The sequence below is a fragment of the Parambassis ranga genome, chromosome 10 (assembly GCF_900634625.1).
Source record: "Parambassis ranga chromosome 10, fParRan2.1, whole genome shotgun sequence".
Taxonomy (NCBI): Eukaryota; Metazoa; Chordata; class Actinopteri; family Ambassidae; genus Parambassis; species Parambassis ranga.
In genome coordinates, this window is record NC_041031.1 from 5,991,573 (window position 1) to 6,011,389 (window position 19,817).

The 19,817-nt window shown below is 44.6% G+C and overlaps 1 protein-coding gene across 1 annotated transcript; it reads right to left on the reverse strand.

Moving 5' to 3' along the window:
* Positions 1–386: 386 nt before the first annotated feature.
* myot (myotilin) lies at positions 387–19,002 on the reverse strand. The gene is made up of 18 exons (XM_028415870.1): positions 18,808–19,002; positions 14,565–14,606; positions 14,325–14,490; positions 14,176–14,238; positions 13,942–14,083; positions 13,664–13,687; positions 12,927–13,046; positions 12,646–12,829; positions 7,453–7,669; positions 6,397–7,364; positions 6,131–6,281; positions 5,880–5,981; positions 5,310–5,347; positions 4,687–4,825; positions 4,085–4,292; positions 3,831–3,996; positions 3,622–3,755; positions 387–2,034 (listed from the first exon to the last, which is right to left on the reverse strand). The coding sequence occupies exons 2-18, from the start codon at positions 14,570–14,572 to the stop codon at positions 1,892–1,894; spliced, it is 2,973 nt and encodes a 990-aa protein (XP_028271671.1). The 5' UTR covers positions 14,573–14,606; positions 18,808–19,002; the 3' UTR covers positions 387–1,891.
* Positions 19,003–19,817: the final 815 nt, after the last annotated feature.

Below are 19,817 nucleotides of genomic sequence, written 5' to 3' on the forward strand. Positions count from 1 at the left end.
ATGTGCAGATTTTTCAAAGTGTCATTTCACTCTGTGGAGAAAAGTCATCTATGACCTGCAAGTGTTGTTATTGTTGACAGATAATGAAGCTAATGATGCAGCTTTATTAAAATAGGCTCATCACAGACACAGTTATATTAGTGGGATTACAGTTTACAGACTACACAGAGGTTTTTAAATAAAAAAAAAATATGCAGAAGTTACGTTATCACCACCAGAGGGCAGCATAATGTCATGAGCTTTTTTTTTAAGAACTGATAAAAAGAAAGAAAGAAAATCCTCCTCTCAACAATGGCCCATGTCCATGTCCTTTCTTTTCTTAACAGAACTCTGAGTGATTGTGGGGAAACTACTAAAGGCTTTTAAAACACAAACAGGAGACAAACTCAGTGTCACATAGACTTTATTCCTCATTCATCCAGTGATACACAGAACTTCTTACACAACAAACAGTACTTCAGGAGAATACACACAACTACCTCCAGTTTAAAATCTCCACAGTTTGAACTTGTGCTTTATGCAAAGCCAGTGTTTCACCGAGCTAAAACCACTGGATCAGAGAAACACAAGGCAGTTTAATCATTCTGTGTAAAATCAGCCCAACGACATCTGTTTACGTTGTAACAACATGGGGCTGTGTTTAAGCCAGGTCCAGATCTCACAGGGTTAAATGCCAGACTTTCACTTGCATGCAGAACCAGCCATTTTTTGTGTGAAATTAAATATTGGCTGGTAAAAATGGGCAAATCCAAGGTAAGCAGGCAAATCAAGCATTTTTTTGACAGATCTGTAATTAGGAAGAGTCTCAGTGCAGGCTGACAAACTGATACCAAATATTAACACAAAGAATGACTCACATGCAGCTAAAGAGAAAAAGAAGGATTTTCTCTGGAGTAAAGTGTAAAACATCTTATCTGCACTGCAGATGTGATTACAAAGAAAAATAAGTTAGTCTGTTTTGAGTGCAGATCAGGTATCAGAATGGCAGCCTGTGGCTCTTAAGCACACCTCTGGCTAAGAGAGGCAACCAATAAACTAATAACTTCAGTCCAAATAAATAGCTTCATTCAAATGCACATTAAACTGTATTAGACAGCAATGTTATCAAACATACTGAATTTACACCACAGCTGTGATTCTGTGCAGGGACAGACATGTGGTTAATATGAACGTTTCTGTTCTAGTTACATCTTACAGACACACTGGCAGAGGCAACGGCTGCTGGAATCCAGGGACAGAAACTGTAAAATAACTGATAAGCGGGTAGAGAGAAGAGGAGAGGAGGGCTGACACAGGCAGGCAGAGGTCAGGATTAAAGTGCAGTGTGTAGTAGCTGGTGGCACTGTTGGACTATGGGTAGTGTAGTGTCTGTTTTTGAAACTGAACCAGAAGAAAGAAGACATGTTGTCTAGACCCAGGTCACAAATATTAAAACAATATTCATTCATACAGTGTGTCCTGGAAGCAGGGTTATAACGTCACAATGGTGTCTGCACTAGAAACTGTGCTGCAGTATGATGTTTGGCCACTGGGAGGAAAGCTAGCAGCAGAGCTGACACTGCCGCTGATACCAGGTTCTACTAATACACCCATGACCTGAGGATGGGCAGATGAGAGGAGTGGAGGGAGATAGCAGAGAAAATCACACCTCAACAGTAAACAAGCAGACAGACAGGTAACACACACACGGACAGTATGAGATTAGAGGTTTATTTCCTCTAGGTGTTAAAAAGAAGCAGTGTGGATTTGTAAATTATGCCCTTAATCTGTTTTCAATCTACTCCCCTGCTGTGAATGTGTGCTTGTGTGTTAGAAGCCCTGACACTACAGTTAACAGCGGGCTCTGCCTCTGAGACGATTGGTTAATGGGAGTCATGTGACTGTGTGGGGTCTACAGCTCTTCGCTCTCGTACAGCGGGGCGGTGTGCTGGGCCGGGCTCTCCACCGTCAGAGCAGGAACGTGGCTCAGAGAGGACAGCAGCTTCAGCGTCTTGGAGGCAGGGGGCGCCGTTTTCATGGGCGGGGTGGTGCGAGCTGAAAAATACAGAGAGAGAGAAAAACAGAGTTGAATCAAAACATTCTCATATTGATTGGTCTAGTTTTTAAAAAGGTTCCCAGCAGTTTTTAGCAATGATCTGCTTTTTAGGGCCATGTCTTACAAGGCGAGCAGATGACACCAGGGGCGCCACCAACCAGCAGCTACAGATCTGACCGGCCACAGGGCTAAAAATTCTTTTCATGCCAGGTGTCTGAAAATAACTCCTCTCCCCTGCACACCACACCACAGAGCACGGCACAGCGCCAGATATGTGAGCAGCACATACTTGGAGGGACAATGGGTCCACAGGTCTCCCTCCATGTTTCACCTTTAACACCAATATGATAAGTGATCATAATGTTCTTACAACGGCAACAATGATATTCAAAGCACAACATTACTGCTGACACTGGGAATAAATCATTTATTTTAACATAATTCAATAACACATGTACTGTTCTACCTTTTCTATGGACAGCAGGTAAAGGCCACACAGACCATTATAATGATATAATAGCCCCATTTCCAAAAGAGTATATATATATATATATTAAGACTAAAGGAAGTATCACTGATGATCACTGAGTTTATTCTAGGCAGAGCTACTAATACTACTAATACATTATAGGCTCCTTATTGATGACCTTATTTTCAGCATCTGAAAACCTGCCTGAATTAATTTTAGTGTTAATGGGACATGTCACATGTTGTAGGTCAGTCCCATCATTACATTACATTTAAATTGATGAGAGTCGGACAGCTACCTTTTTTAAACCAGTGTCCAAGTGAAACAGAGCAGAAGCCAAACTAGCCTCTCTGAATGAAGACTCCGATAAGATAAGATAAGAGTCTCCTGTCCTGTCCAGGCGCGCTGCACATTAATATTAGCTAGACAACAAGACTCCAATCCTTCAATCAAGTTTAACTGTTAAGAAGCTGCACAGCAGTCGACTCAATGATTCTGTGAGATACACACTAAATCAGAGACGTACTGATGAGTAAATACTGTATATCCGTGCTATTGGTTTAAAGGATCCTGGTGTGGAATGTAACCTGGTTCAGGCTAAAGGATGGATCCAGCTAACAGGCAAGAGACTATGTAACTTCTCATGTCATCTGCAGTCTTCCTTGTGAGGTCACGTTTGTCTGCAGTCTTATCAGTGCTGCTGGTGAAGTGGTCTAAACTCACTTTCAGTTGAGTAGTGGGTAACGAGCTGTCCGCAGAGCAGATGGTGTGTTATGTGATCGAGCAGTAATCTAATAGCTGTGCTGTATTTTTCTGCGGTGAGCTCTCCTCTCCATAGTAATCGTTCTGATTCAGTGATCATGCAGTATTCCTGAGGTGCGCTGAACAGCGCGCTGCCTCACATGTTCATCAGGTTTCCGCTCGATCACATAACACAGCATTTGTTTGACGTGCACCAGGGTGCAGAGCTTGATTCACTGTGTTATTGAACACACAGCATTCTCCATCTGCTGTTTGGTTTTACAGCCTGGGCTTCTATGGCAACTCCTCAGACTATCCCCTGTTGCCGAGATGGGCTCTTTATAGTGTATTTGCATAGAAAGATGAAGACACTTACAGCCTACATCCAGCCTGGCGTTGCACGTGGACATGCCAGCTTCATTAATGGCAGACAGAGTGTACCAGCCAGCATCAGACTTCGTCACTCTCTCTATCAACAAGCACTGCCGGCCTGAGCCGTCCTGGTACAGACTGTGGAGAGACAGAAAGCTTCCTGATGCAGGCTGAATGGTTACAAGAACACATGCATGCGTCTGATAAAAAAACCTCATTCTGTTGGGGTCAATGCGGAGCATGTCTTTGTCTTTCTTCCAGAAAAGCTGCGGCGGAGGCGAAGCATCCACTTTACACTCTAACCTCACAGTGTCGCCCTCTAGAGCTCTGGAGTTCAACATCTTCTGGACAAAGGTGGGAGGGCGGAGCACTTCCTGAGCTGCAGGCAAGTAAAAGAAGAGGAAGAACAGTTCATGTGGTTCTATCCCCCCCCTCCACTGTATAGATGGCAGCCATCAGTGGCCTACCTATGACATCGAGCCTCATGGTGAATCTGCTCTCCCCGGCCCGGTTCCTGGCCACACACTCATATACGCCGGCATGATGCACTGTGACAATCTCTATGATGAACGAGTGCATCCCCTTCTCACACACCAACATCTTATGGTAGTCGTCCGGACGGATGGCTTTACCGTCCAGGTACCAGCAGACGTCTGGTGTCGGGAGGCCTCCAACCTGAATGAATGAAGGAGAGATGAACTTTTCCATAACAGAGAGATGTGACTGAGGCCTTAATGCTCTTGGCTTATTGTCCTTATGGTGGGCACTGTTGTGTAGATTATTCTTTGGCAGCTTCTTTTTTTTATCTTGAGCTTAAAAATGATCTCTTTGTAGGAGCCTATTTGATCTCAGTGTCTATGGGTGCTCCTTTAGCTTTAGTTTTGCTACCAGCACACCTGTCTTCACAAACACCAGCTGTCGACCTATTAAAAGGTATATTGTGAATTACAGAGATTTACCTGGTGGCCGTAGACTGAATTAGCATTGTGTGAACCTTGTCCAGTGAGGCGTGAATGACTTTCATTTATCTGGCTGTAGCTTTTAATACATGCATGAGTGAGCGAATCACCTTGAAGTCAATCCTGCAGAAGCGTCCCTCCTCTACTGTGAGGTCTGGGGGGATCTGCAGGAAGCGAGGAGCGTAACATTTCTCCTGGATAGCTGATCCCTCGTTAGCCCTCTCGTCTGTCCCTGAGTGGTGCCTCCCCCTGCAGAGAGAGATTACTTATTTATAACCTGACTTTACCTCACTTTCAATGACTGAATTTTACAGTGACTGCACACACACAAACAAACACATTAACACGCATTCCTGTTCTGTTTCCATCCCTTGGCAGCGTGGATACTGCACAAGGGACTTAAGCCCTCTCCTGATACTTACACTACATATGACCTCATGTTGAGTTAACACAGATTACAAACAGGGATACACTTGTTATTTTCAGTTCAAATACACACTGTTCTCTTAATTCTACATCAGATCCTGTAGAATACAGTAATGATGTCAAATCATTTATTACTTCTGAGAGTATTATGGCTGCACAGAGAAAGAATACATAACAGTTCTTATAACAAGTCACCTGTTATGAATGAATGATTTATTTTTAGAACTGCATAGACAACTTTCATCTTCACAATCCCTCGAACACAGTTGTAATAATGGTGTGTAATATTGACACACATTGTATTTACCATAGTCCACCTGTTCGTCTTCCTTCTGGTGAGTCTGGCTGTGACAGAAAACACATTCATATAAAGTTTCAGCTTTAAATCTAATCATACTGGTCAACAGGATGACAAAATACCAGGAGAGTAACTCGGCATGTGTGTGTGTGTATTTTTTTTGACACAATAGCCCTGTTGTTACTAGTGAAAGGGACCCATTCCCAGAAAGCAGGCTAGAAATAGCCACTGACAAACCTTGTTGGCTTGAAAGATGATGTGTGTGTGTGTGTGTGTGTGTGTGTGTGTGTGTAAAAATGCATGTGTTGTATGCATGTGTGAGAGAGAATAGATGGTGCAAAGCCCTGTGAATGACAGAGGCTTTTGCCTATTATACTGCCAGGCTTTTTCAACTTTGGGTTTGGAGCCCATCAGGAGGCCCCTGATAGGGGAGCTGGCTGCCTGTGCAGCCATTCAACCCCAAAGGACTGCACTGATGTGTGGTGGTTACTTAACAACAAAATGAAACTAATGGGCTTTGGTCCCTGCAACACACATCACAACGATCCGCCCTGTGATGGAATAAACAGTATTTTGTACCTGGTCAAGTTGTGAGTCTGACAGACTGTCTTGGTCAAACATGTAGGTAGCGTTGTCTGGACCCAACAGCCTGCGAGCCATACGCTCCTCATAGGACAGTTTCTGTCAAAATGAAGCTTCATGCTGTTAAACTGCCATTTCTCACATGTACATGGCGATGGGTGCTAATGGTACTTCTATGTGTGTGAGTGGGCCGTGGGAGGAGAGGGTGTGAATGAAACGTATGATTTTTTTTCCACACAAATACACACCTGGCTGTTTCTCCTCCTGGCCTCCTTTGAGCGAAGCTTCTTTTCCAGATCCTGGATGAGGGCGTCTTTGGAGCCTTGGATGTCCTCTTCTGTGGAGCGGGCAGAAGAAGGCCGAGGAGTGACAGACTTCTTCAAAATGGGTTTGGGGAGGCTGGAGAGAGAAAGAAGGGAGGCCAGGCTGTTAAATAAAGAGGCTTAAAGGATCTTAAAATCCTACAACAAAAATGTTTTTCCACACAAAAATATTGATGTAGGCTTCAACTCACATGCTCGGTGTCCCTTTGTAGCTGGCGGGCAGGGAAACCACAGCAGGCGGTACCCTGTTCTGATTATTGGGAGTGCCGGGTTGTGGGAAAGATGAGGAGGAGGAGGGAGAGAGAGGGGAACGAGGGAGGGAAGGGGACACTGGGAGATGTTGTTGAGGGAGAGAGGATGAAGAACAGGAGGCTCTCATAGGGAGGAGAGGGCTGGAGGGTGCAAGTGGGGAGCGGGAGGGGGAGACGGAGGGTTGGGGCAGGTTGGAGTTGGGAGACAGTTTGGAGGAGAAAGGGGAGAAGGAGGAGGACTGGGAGGGCAGCACGGAACACAGGAATGCAGCAGGTGCTGAGATGCTGTCTTGATTGGCGGGCAGGCTGGCACTGCCGAGGCCGGTGGCGCTGGGGATGCTGGGAGTGAGGGTAATGGTGGAGCGCATGGTGGTGCGGGGGAGAGAGGAGGATGGGGGAGGTGGAAAAGAAGAAGAGGTGGTGGTACCAGGGGGACTCAGCAAGGGGGCAGAGGTGGAGGAAAACGGTGGTGCAGCAGAGGAGGGAATGGGAGAGCTGAGGCTGGATGAGGATGGAGAGGACTTGCCCGTTCCGTTGGCCTGAGTCTGGATCTGTGTCTGAGTGGCTGACTGTGACTGGTGGATCTGGTTCTGACTGAGGCTTAGTGACTGGAACTGGGACTGGGTCTGTGACACAGATTTCGACACTGCTGACTGAGAAAAAGACTGACTTTGTGAAGTTTTAGTTTGACTCTGTGTCTCCATAACATTCTGGGAAGTGTTGAGCATTTGTTGGGAGTTGGTCTGGTTCTCCTGAGCCTCCCTCAGCACACTTTCATAGCTGGGTGCCTGAAAGGCCGGCTGCGACTGAATAAAATGCCTCGGCCGCTCGTAGTTGAAGGCACTAGGGGGGAAGGCACTGGGGGTGAAGGTAGGCAGGTCCGACAGGTTCATGTTGTTGCTTCCTGACTGAGGAATGAAGGGAAAAGAAGACATACGTGGTTAATAGCCATTATTAAAAACCTGAAATACAGATGAGGATGTTGAGTGTTATTACTGTGAAGCTGAGCTTGCTTGGCGTGAACAGCTTGGGTGCTGGAGCTTTCTCCTTGACTTGTTCTGGTGGTGGCGGTGAAGGTGGAGGGGGAGGGCTGGGCGTGCAGACTCGGACAGTGACCTCTGGTGACCTTTGGCCCTCTGAGGTCAGAGCACTCTCCTCGCTGCGACCAAAGGGTTCCTCTGAGGAGTGGTTGACTGGCTGAGGCTCAGGGAAACTGTCAGGCAAAGACAGACAACTGTGACATCTGATTAAGTCTCCAGTGGAAAGTTACAACATAGTTTAGTGCTCACATAAAACAGAATATTTCATATCATTTCATTTGGCCAAGTCAAAACAGTCGACAACAATAATAATTTCACTGCACTGAGTCCACAAATGTCAGTGCAAATGTCAGCCAAAGCGGTTTTTCTTCCATTTAATAGAAGTACAAACAACTAGTTAAGGGACACATGAGTGCGGTGGAGGACTAAAACCTGATGCCTGGATCTTCTTTTGTTGAGTATATCCTGGTCATATGGAGTGAGTGAAGTCACTTATTTTTTATGAAGTCTGACCTGGGAAGGGGCCGATCCGATCCAGTATCGGTATCGGGTTCCGATACCAGCTTAATTAACGGATCGGAAATTTCCGATCCAACCTGGAGAAATTTCCGATCCAGAGTTAATGACTCACAAGTGATCCCGGGCTAGGTGACGTGTCTGTGCTCCAATGAGACACTGACAGAGATGACACGCCTCCTTTAAGGAAATCCTCTGCAGTTTGCAAGTAGCAGTTTAAGCATTGAGCGCCATACAACATGTCCGCTGTGTGGAAATATTTTACGGTCGAAACGCCACAAAGTAAGACAGCAACGTGCAATGTTTGCAAAGCCGTCGTTCCGAGAGGTGGAACCTCCGTTGCGACGTTCAACACTACAAATATAATTAAACACCTGAAAAAGCACCACTCGAGAGAGCACGAGGACTTTTTAACCAGGGGGCAGAAAGAAGAGAAGAGCCGCCAAGAATCACTTCTGGAATCATTCAAAAGGCAAAATAAACTTCCAGCAGACAACGTAAAAGCCAAAGGGATTACAGAGAAGTTGCTCAACTTCATCGTACTTGATGACCAACCCTTATCAGTGGTGGAAAACGAGGGGTTTCGCAGCCTGATTGAACACTTGCAGCCCAGGTATAGTTTACCGTCCAGGAGATATTTGTCAGAGACGGCGCTACCTGAACTGTACAACAGAGTGTCAACCAAGTTAGCCGATAAGCTAAAAGGAGTTCCAGCCCTGAGCTGTACCACAGATATTTGGACTTCAGATGTCTGCCCAATGTCACTGATAAGTCTCACAGTGCATTGGGTTGATTCAGATACACATAGAATTTAAATAAATATCCATTTAAACCCTTAAAGTTGCATATTTGTTTTCAGGATGGGATTTCTGCCGTTTTCTAACCTCATACTTACCTCAAGTTGCTTTTTGGAGAGAAGTTTATTACAGCCTCGTAAAATCAACAATAATGATAATAATCATAGTGATATAAAAGCAAATAGAGCTATGGTATCGGAATACTATCGGTATCGGCAGATATCCAAATTCAGGTATCGGAATCGGATCGAAAGTGAAAAAATGTGGATCGGTGCATCCCTAGTCTGAACCTCAGTAAATCTTGTATTTTTCACTGGTTGCCATTTTAGTTCCCCTCCTCATCCAAACAGCTGATGTTTATAATGTTACTCAATGCAGCAACGCAGGTTCAGATCTTCATCATTAAGATCCAAATGACAACAGCTTGGTGAATAATTATGCTACAAACTATTCATGTGTTTGACGTTGACTGCCATTGGTACCTGTGGGGTCTGATGAGAGCAGCAGATCCCAGTGGTTCTGCTCCCATTTCTGCCCACTCAGAAGTTTTCTTCCAAGCCTGCCTGGTCCTCTACTTTTCTGCTATAGGAAAGAATGCTGTTCCCATGACAACCATGTAGTCCGGGCTATGCAGGAGCATAATGACAATTGCAGTCTGTCCCGTTCCTAATCTCTCTCCTCTCACACACTTGCTGCTCTGCATTTCTGCTGGCCTTCTCCTGAGGGCAGTTTTGGGCAGCCAGCATCAGCTGACCTACACTGAAACTCTGAAACTGTAATCTTTGATCTGGATCAAAACCAAAGACCAACAAACACATTTTGTTATTTGAACAATTTGAGGTCTTTCGAACCTGCATGTTACCCTCCTGCTTTAGACCGCACACAACCCAGAAATATAACATGGATTCAGAATCTCATAGTCTGCCTAATTTTGTCATGCACAGTATGAAAACATCTATAGGTGGGGATCTATCTCAAGCTAAATGACGAATGATGATGTTGCTGTAAAACCTGACGTGCTGTCACACCTTTTTTTTTGAAAACCTTTTTTAAAGTTGCTTACAGACGTCTAGATATGACATCATCACACGATCTGTCCAGCTGAACACACTCAACTCTATTGTTAAAATAGTGTCAGTATTGTCAGTACGTGTCACAGTACAGAAGTCATTGGAGCAAACTTTAACAGTGATTTTATTATAACTCCCTAAAAATCTGAATCGGTCTGAAAACCTTGTATCAGTTGATTTTTTTTTTGTCAAAGTGTGCTGTAGTTTTAAAAGTTTAGAAAGTTTTAAAGTAAAAAAAGTATAGTGTGTGTGTGTGTGTGTGTGTGTGTGTGTGTGTGCGCGCGCGCATGTATTTGTGTTGTGTCATTAAGTAGGCAAAGCTATATTGGTGTTGGTATTCGGACATCAGCTGGCAGGTGCAGACACTCGACTGGTGACCCAACCCTTTTAACACCAACACACACACACAGACAAACACACACACACACAGGGTCTGCATAGCATTATGGGTAACAGAATGGCAAGCTGTATGATCGACAACAACAGAGGGATAAACATATTCTCAATTATAAATCTGAGTACTGTGTACTTTGGATTTTTTATATTTATATTTATACGGCTGTATTTTAATGTGTAGCCTGTAACCTCTGGCAAAAGAATTTCCTCCGGGATTGATAACGTTTTATCTTATCTTAAATACAGGGGTGCATTCTGAGAATAATTCAGCAGTGCAGTAGTAAAGATGTAGTGTTCATACAGGAGCACAATTCATTTAATCATTTTCCATTCATCCATTACCAACAAAAACATTTCGTAATAATGTTTTCTGATGTTTTAGTCCCAATCAATCAATCAATAGTACATAACTTTACTGTGATTTACACTACACTGCCATTCTGCCATTGTATTCTAATAGTTCTGAGGTTATTTTAACATTCAAGATGTTTTGAAAGCGAGTACATTAAGAAGTCACTGCTGATTATGATGAATACCAACCTGCCATACAAAACCCACCCATTTATTTACACTTTGAAAAGCATTACCTGACCACAATAAGCAGACTGCATCATCACAAATGTCATTTTTGTTTCCATTGCCAAGAAAAAAAGTCCAACTCAACAGCTGCACCTCACGCTACAAATAATCCACTTCCTTATAAATATAATCAAATCAATAACATGATCAGATAAACTTGGGGTTTGCCTGAGAACCTCAACGTGACCTTAAAAGCCAGACTGCTGCCAAAAGTGTCTGAACAACTGTTGTTGTGTGCGGCGCAGAGGATGAGAGGAGAGGAGGGGGTTTCTGAAGGACACAGGCGCCATGTCTGCTCTTCACATTACAGATGAGCTCATAGCCCCGGACACCGATGACTCTCAGCCAAGCATACTTCACACCGTGGGTATGAACCAAAGTATCAAGTCGAAGTTAAAGACGTGTCAAAAAAAAAAGAGAAACTCTGGCAACTTGATATGACTTTGTACTCAGTAGGATCAGCATCAGCCTGCTGTGATGTTCCTACACTTTCAATATCTTCTGCAGAAGCTTTACTGGCACTACTTTTTCTGTATTTCTATGCACACTTACACCTGAAAATAACACCACAATCCACCCACAAAATACAGATGTGAATCACTGCTATTTGCTTTTTAATATTTCACACACACACACACACACACACACACACACACACACACACACACTACAAAACATGAGCTGTGAGGACAGAGCACCAGCACTTTACACATGAGCCTGCAGCACACACAGTGAAGCCTCATACTAATGCTGCTTCCAGAAGTGGATCCTGAAGGAAGCTCCAGAGGATCCTCAGAAAAGCCAGGAATAGTTCAATATCATATTTCATTTTTTTACATCAATCAGAGGTCAACAACAACTCAAAGCACGGGGCTCCACACATTATTAACGTATGAAAGAAAATGTCATTTATCTGCACCACAAAACCAAAATAGACTAAAGTTCGCTTTCCAAGCGCTCTAAACATAGTTTGACCTTTTAAGGACGACACAACATGTTGACTTTCAATGAGGAAGGAAACTTTAAGCCAAACATTAACGTCATGTAGCAGACACAGCACAACAAAGAGGCACAAACTTCCAACAGAGCAGGTCCCCGGCAGCTTTGCGCGGAGGTAAGAAGAAGAGCCGAGCGGGATATTTTCTCACCTCGTTCCTCCGCAGAGTCCTGGACCCTCCGCTGTGGCTCATTCAGAGCAGCAGCACTTTCTGTGCGCGCCCCGCAGCCAGAGCGCGCCTGCACTGCAACAGGTGACACCGCGCGCTCACGAGCGGCGAGTGGAATGACGTGAGCGCGCGAGAGGCCCAGCAGTTCGATTTTCAGTCAGCAAACACACACAGAGGATTTTATTTAAAACTACTTTACAGTGTTTTTTTTCCTCAAAATTAGTATCACCCTTCAAATGAATTATTAATATATTCGTTTTCACCAATTTTTCACAAGCAATTAGCCTCTGCAGTTTTAAAATAACACAACAGCGACCTCGTGTGGAGGAGCTACAACACTGACCTTTAAATTGATCAATAAAAATAGTGAATAAAGAATCATTAACTGAATGAATTGACACATCCATAAACAGCCAAGGAGTTAAACTGATGATGATGTATCAACTATGATGCTCGTAAATAAAATAAAAAAGGGTCAAAGGTCATGAGAGAAATAAACTGTGAATCGTGCTGTAAATTGCGTCAGTGGTTTAAAATAACAGTGTGTGCATTAACACTGATGTTACGCAATGTTTGCAGATACACACACACGGACTGAGATTGTGTGCCATGATCCTCTACTCACTCTGCAGCTGGGATGTTATCTTCCATGGGGCTGTCAGGCCACTCAGGAGGGGGCAGGTTGACGCAGTCAGGCAGCACAGGGGGAAAGTCCTCGATGCTCATCCTGGAGGACGAAGTCTCCTCTGGGAACATCGCCTCTTTTTCCTGCTGGCGAATGGCCTCCACCTCCAGCTGCTCCTCCAGGTCTGCACAGAGGAGGAGCAGCAGCAGCAGGACAATGACACAGGAGAACCTGTAATGTATACCTGTTGTTCTATAGTATCACATGAATGGACCTCCCACCGTTGTAAACTTCCAGGATGGCTGAGCACGAGACAGTGCCAAAGGGGTTGAGGACGACACATTTAAACAGGCCTGAGTCTTCAGGAAAGGCCTCGGTGATAACCAGTGTGCACAGCTCCTCTGCAGAGGTTAACACAACGTCAGTACAGAAGACATAGCTCCAGACATATCTAACAGGAGAAGCTCTAAATTAAAGAAGACTCCCTTTGTCTTTAAGAAAATTAACATGTTGGGGGTCCTTCACATCGAGAGGAGCCAGCTGAGGTGGCTCGGGCATTCTTTTTCGGATGCCTCCTGGACGCCTCCCTGGGGAGGTTTTCCGTGCATGTCCCACTGGGAGGAGACCCCCGGGGAAGACCCAGGACACGGTGGAGAGACTATGTCTCTCGGCTGGCCTGGGAACGCCCCGGGACCCCCCCCAGAGGAGCTGGAAGAAGTGTCCGATGAGGGGGAAGTCAGGGTGTCCCTGCTTAGACTGCTGGTCCCGGATAAGCGGTCAAAAATGGATGGATGGAACATTTGGAACACATGGATGCAAAAGGTAGCCCACCTTTTGCATCCATGTGGAGCTGCCAGTGTCTTCCCATCATCAATAAGTTTAACAACTGAACTAAATCCACTAACCAGAGTTTCATAAAGAACATAAATGAGACATTTCTCTAAACACACTCAATTCTTTTCTCATCCACTTAAAACTGTAACTTAAACTGTTAAAACAACCAATATTCAACACTCACCTGGCACTGATGCAGAACTGGCCTCTGGAGGAACAGGGAGAGAAACATATTTTTTTGTGTTTTCATGTAAAGAAAGGTGTCAGTGCATCAACTTGGTGCATAAATTTGCAGCATTTGACGTTGGAGTTATTTATTTCCACACAGCTTCATTAATTTCTAATGAACTAGTGTCATGACTCAGTGTCGTGTATTCTCTTGTGTAAATCATAAAGTTCATCTTTGAGTGTCTCACAGACAAGTCTAGGTCACATGACTTAAGTCCATACTGTCACACTTACTCTTACGCAGTATCCTAAAATCATCCGAGTCCAGGATTTGGTCATCCTCTCTGTACCACATGACCTGCAGTGGTGGAGTCCCCCTCAGCCGACACTCCAGGACCACCAGCTGACCCTTCACTGTGGACACATCGTGGAGGCACTGAGGGGGGCAGTGACGGTGAAGAACGAAGACTGTTATCAGAGCGGAGTCGTACAGAAGTATCAGTCTGTCACAAGATGTGTATTTTTTACCTTAACAAATGTAGGAGCCACTCCATTCCCCGAATACTGCTGAGTGTAGATGGGACTCTGAGTCTGGGCACAGACACAAACACATCACACAGGCACATTATTGTCACACTTGACATAATGTCATACACATTAACATGTCATGTGATTACCCTCTGAGGGCTGACACAGAGTGGCTGCACCAGGCTGGAGTGTCTCTGAGCAAGGAAGGCGGAGGATGAGGAGGCGTTGGAGGAGCGCTCTTGGGAGGAGGAAGCAGAGGAGGAAGATGAGATGGTCAGAGACATGGTGCTGGTCTTCTTCTGCATCCTCTGGACACTGCAGGGTGGAACATGTCAGTGATGGAATGATCAGAGAGTCTTCTTCGTGTGTGTGTGTGTGTGTGTACTTACTGTGCCATGTTTCAGGCGTTCCAGGAGGCAGCGACAGAGGTTCTGCAAACACAGAGGTACAGAGGTCACAAACACATCCACAAACATGTGTGATGCTGCACACACACCCATGTGTGAATACACATAGTGTCACAAGTGTATCTTGTGTTATAGATATGTAGACAGAATAACACTGCTTTAGAACCAGGCTCTACAGAGATGCACAGTCCCCTCTGCAGGTCATCAGGTGAACTACACCACCTTTGCAGGGAAGTCATCATGTTGCATGTTTGACTGTCAGATTTCTCCGTCAAGCGTTTTACATTAAAAGTAAATCATATGCACGTAAATACATCAAAACCACGAGCATGTACAAAGACCTATAAGGTCAAACCAGGCCGCCTCGCTTCCTCTGTGCAGGATCAGTAACGTGTTTCCATCACGGCCCCACTTTGTTTGGCAGCAGCATGAGGTTTCACAGCTAAGTGATTGCATGTCAGAGCCTTTCATCGTTCTACACCCAAAAGACTTTCACTAATCTCAGCCTGCTGCCCTCTGCGGTTCTGTCTTAGGCCCAGAGAAGGAGCTGACAGAGGAGGAGGAGGAGGAGGAGGAGGAGGAGGAGGTTCAGGTTTCTGGGCTAAATTAAACTCTGCTACCTCCTGAGTCTTTCTGACCTGAGATAAATCTCACTGTCTCCTTTAACTAGTCGCACACAGGCACAAAGAAGAAGAGAAAACGCTTTCAATACAAATGTTATGACTCCGACAGTATCCTCAAGTGTTTGTCTGTGTGCTCAGGTTCTAAATGTGGATCACAGTTACATCAACACAACCTAAACACAGCCTCAGAGAGAGGATCCACAGCTTAACAGACCAAACAGCTGCAGCATGTACACCATCCATGTGATCCTCCAGTGTTCCCCTCTGATAATCACTGCAAACACAGCGTGTGTACTCTGCATGAAGCCGGCTGCTGGTACAACAACTGCTGTTAAACCCTTTGTATCGATTGTCTCTGTTGCATAACAGCAAGTATTTATGGCAGCAGCAACAGGCTGTATTCACACAGTGCAATGAATCACCTGCACACAGAGGATGGACGGAGACGTATTGGTTATTAATTAATAACAAATTACACTTACATTTAGAATTGCAGCGTTATCACAAATGCACATTAAACCAGCTGGACCACAATCATGAACACTGGTCTGTAAAGGTTTAGCTTTTCTCTGTTAGCACATTAGCTCATAAGTTTACTAAACAGGGCTAAAGAACTGTTATACATGTATCAAAAAGCAGTAAGCAATCATATTCTGCACAGAAAGTATCTGCTGGTATGGTGCATGGGTTTTCCCTCAGCTGAGCATCACTACACCCTGAACAGATCCCTGACCACAGGCCCAGGGGGCAAATACATCAAGCGACTTGCTGGACCAGAGCCTCTCTCTGAAGTGACATTACAGTCTGGTCCAGTCTGGTCCAACAAGTCGCTTGAGTGTATATATTTGCTCTTAATACAAATCCTACACAAATTCATCAAAAATAACTTTAGAGAGTAATGAAACAAAAGCAAAGGGATACAAAACACACAAAAAACCTGCAATACAACTGCAAAGAAACAACTACAACATGGCAACAAAACAACCACAAAAGACAAAATGTAAAATTCATTGTATGGGCTGATATTACATAGCATTAGTAGCAGGCCTTTCAATCCTCCATCCATCCACCGCACATGGCTCACAGGGTTTATATTCTCCTGCTTGGTGAACCTTTGGGAATAAAACAGTAGGAGCAGATTTCTGTATGTCACATCCCTGCATCACATATGTTTGGTCAATTCAGAGTTAATGATGCCAATACCTGAAATCAGATGTTCTGTGTGCTCCCTGTGTGAATGGCATCATGGCTGTGATGATGCTGAGCCCATGGTTCTGTTACAGAGAACCATGAAACACTGCAGGCCGGAGTCCAGTATTATACTGACTGTTCTTACCAGACAGCACAGAGTGAAGCCTTCCAGGATGAGTCATGGGACTTTGTCTTTCGGTTCGCTGTCAAACAGCAGTAAAGTGCTGGTGGTTAGGATGCATTTGGGAAAAGGATGGGTGATTCATTTATTTCAGCTGTTACCATAAAAAATATCATCCTACCTGCATCCTGAGCATGGAGCTTTCTACAGACACCAAGAGCCTGTGTGTGTGTGTGTGAACAGTTTATGACAAACTATGCAGGAAAATAGCAGGAAACCAACACCTACCCACAATCCACCTTGTTAACTGAAACAAACCACCCACCGGGTAATTTCAGCCCCTACACCATGAAACGTCCAACCCCCAGGAGCTCTCAGCTGTGGACAGATTTAGCACAGCAGTGGTGCATCCTAGCAGCAGAGCTGAATAAGTGGACCCTGTTGAATCATTATATAAGTCAGTGAGTGAGCTCTGATTGACAGGTGGCAGCAATATAAAACAATCAAAATCAACCGTGGAGGGAGGGAGGGTTCCATTCAGTGAGCAAACAAAACACAACTCATATGAACTGCACATACAGCACTGTGAAGACGGCTGATGGCAGCATCATAACAGCACAGACAGAAGGTAGTGATACCGTTTGTTTACCATTGCTCACCATGTTTAAGTAACATAAACACACCCAAATGTATCAACATTGCAAAAATCGTTGCATTTTAGCATGTGCTTTGGTGTTTATGGCAGAAATGGCAGCACTCTGAATAATGTATAATGTACAATATACAGCTTATATAAGGTTTGGAATGTGCCATTGTAAAACAACAGGGAGAGTTTGCTGCTTGATATCATTAGTAAGAACAGCAGTCGCTCTCAGAGTGTGTGTGAGGCTGCACACACACACACACAGTGATGCCCTGAGCTAAATGCTAATAGCACCATGGTAACATGAAGTAAATGAGGCGTGTGTAATGTTTATGTTGTTCACTTGGGGCTAGCGTGGGATATTATAACTGGGATGTTATTATGAATAAAGAATCTGTGCATTTGAACATGTGCTGTATGTCTGTTATATATCGACTTACTTCAAGTAGCCACTTGAGGAACTGCAGCCTTTTGCACTTGTCATCACATCTGAGACTTAACCCTTTCATCTCTGCTGTTTGCTCCAAATATGCCACATATCCATTCTATTTTTTTTGGTCACTGCTAAAACAGAGATGAGTGGTCACCAAAGGGTGAAGGGAAAGGAGGGCCAAATAGAATATATTTAAATTCATAATGTTTGAGGGGGAATGTTGTTGAAACCTAATGCTGTGCTCAGTCCAACAGGGAGTCACCAATCTCCTGCTGATGGGCCATGCATGTCTCATTAAAACATCCAAACAGCTACAGATTGCTGCGGCGCAGATTCAATGGTGGATTTTAAAGTGTGCTGTAAAAGGGACTACTTGTTGCATCACAGTGGTAACCCCCTTATTCCTCCACCTCTCCAATTCTCCTAACTGCTCAGCTTGTCTGTAGAGGGGACCAATTTAGCGCATATGGCGGTCACCTGATCTCTGTCTCCACCAACCAGAGCTCAGTGGCTGAACACAGCGTCACACAGGCATGCTAGGCTTGTGATGTGAAACCCACCCCTATACACACACACAGCCCCTCAGATTTAGCTGGTGTGTCTTGTGTTGCATTCACCCTCCGGGCTATATAACTGGGACAGGTTTTTTCTTTTTTTACTTCTTCTACTCCTTAAACTCCCCCAGCGGATGTAACAGATTTTTCATCCATCGCAACAGATTGGAGTCCACACACACACACACACACACACAGTTACATCATCTGACTAACAGCTCCAGATAGATGTATGGATGGATAGAACAGGCCTATAGGTACATGGCATGTAAATTTAGCTCCAGACAGATCATCACAGCTGTCCTCTTCATTCTGACTGCAAACTCATCCACTCCAGCGCCGCCTGCAGTATCAATAACATGCAGTATCAGGAAACTAATGGCGCTCCACCAACTCAATTACAGCATTTGATTATCTGATTACCCTGACTTTTGCTTTCTCTTCAGTGTAAAGTGAGGAGCAGAGAGCGAACCACCACACTGAGCGTCCACCTGTGCCAGAAACCGTGTAATCTCATGTGTAATCTGGATTGAACCAGTTCCACCAAACACATGTTGTTACGTTGTTTTAACCACACACATTTGAAACAGGCCCCGCCGCACCTTCAACACACTTTAAGCCCATCTGAGCTTCACCCAAAACATCCACATCTTGTCTTACCTGTCTGCTCTTTTTTTCCCAGCAAGCTAAAAAAAACAACAACAACAACAAATGTATTGATCCAACAAGAAGATGATCCAAATACTACATGAAAATCTGCTATGTGACTGTGTGGCTGCCAGTCATGGCTTGGTCGGGGTTTAGACGATCCCTGCTCTGGGTGAGCTGACACACACATTTACACACAAATACACAAGTGTGTGTATGTGTGTTGAAGGGGTTGTGGTGGTGGAATGGGGTTAGGAGGGAATCTGAGGCTGGTGGGGGGGGGGGGGGGGTAGGAAAGGAACAAATTTAGAGTGGAGTAAAATGTTGGTCAACAGTGACAGAGCAGTGCAGGGAGGACAGTGACGCTCCAACAGGGACTTTATGTTAACATGTCTGCTTTAGTCTGATAGACTCTTTGTTTTCAACTTTATTTTAAAGACACAAACCAAAAAACGCTTAGAGGTGTCAGGACACGTGGCTCAATGACCTAACTTCATCTGACAGTGGGAGGCAGGGGCCAGGAAACCTGCGACTGGTGCCAGAGAGTCGTCAGGGGACACATGAGACCGTAGACTCTAGATGAGACTCAGAGAGAGAGAGAGAGAGAGAGAGAGAGTATGTGTGTGAATCAGTTTTTATTGCCACAGTGAACAGACTGCTCACTTTGATTTCCTTGTAAGGGTTCTGTGATGCATTTGTGGAAAAGAAAAATCAGCTACACTTACTGATGTTATGTGACCTCCTAATAGGTCTGCAACCACATATAAACCATGTTTCCCCACCAACAGTTAGAACTGATGAAGCTGCTTGGATGAGCAGCGAAACGTCTTCAAGAAAACTCTACTAGTCCAGACGCCTTGCTTCAATCTTCTCTACGTATGATGAGCTGGATGACTGAGAATCTTCATCAACACGTGACCTCCTAATGTTGGACAGTTTGAACTCATTGCTGGCTATGTCATTGTTATCTTGGACCGGATAGCTTCTAATTCATCTAAGCCATGATCCATGAGAGAAATGTA

What these genes read in the sequence shown, in the direction of transcription:
- myot (XM_028415870.1), bottom strand. An exon ending in CAGTTCTGCATCAGTGCCAG is followed by an intron (nt 13,047 to 13,663) that starts GTGAGTGTTGAA and finishes TAACCTCTGCAG; the next exon opens with AGGAGCTGTGCACACTGGTT. An exon ending in CATGAGGCTCGATGTCATAG is followed by an intron (nt 3,997 to 4,084) that starts GTAGGCCACTGA and finishes ACTTGCCTGCAG; the next exon opens with CTCAGGAAGTGCTCCGCCCT.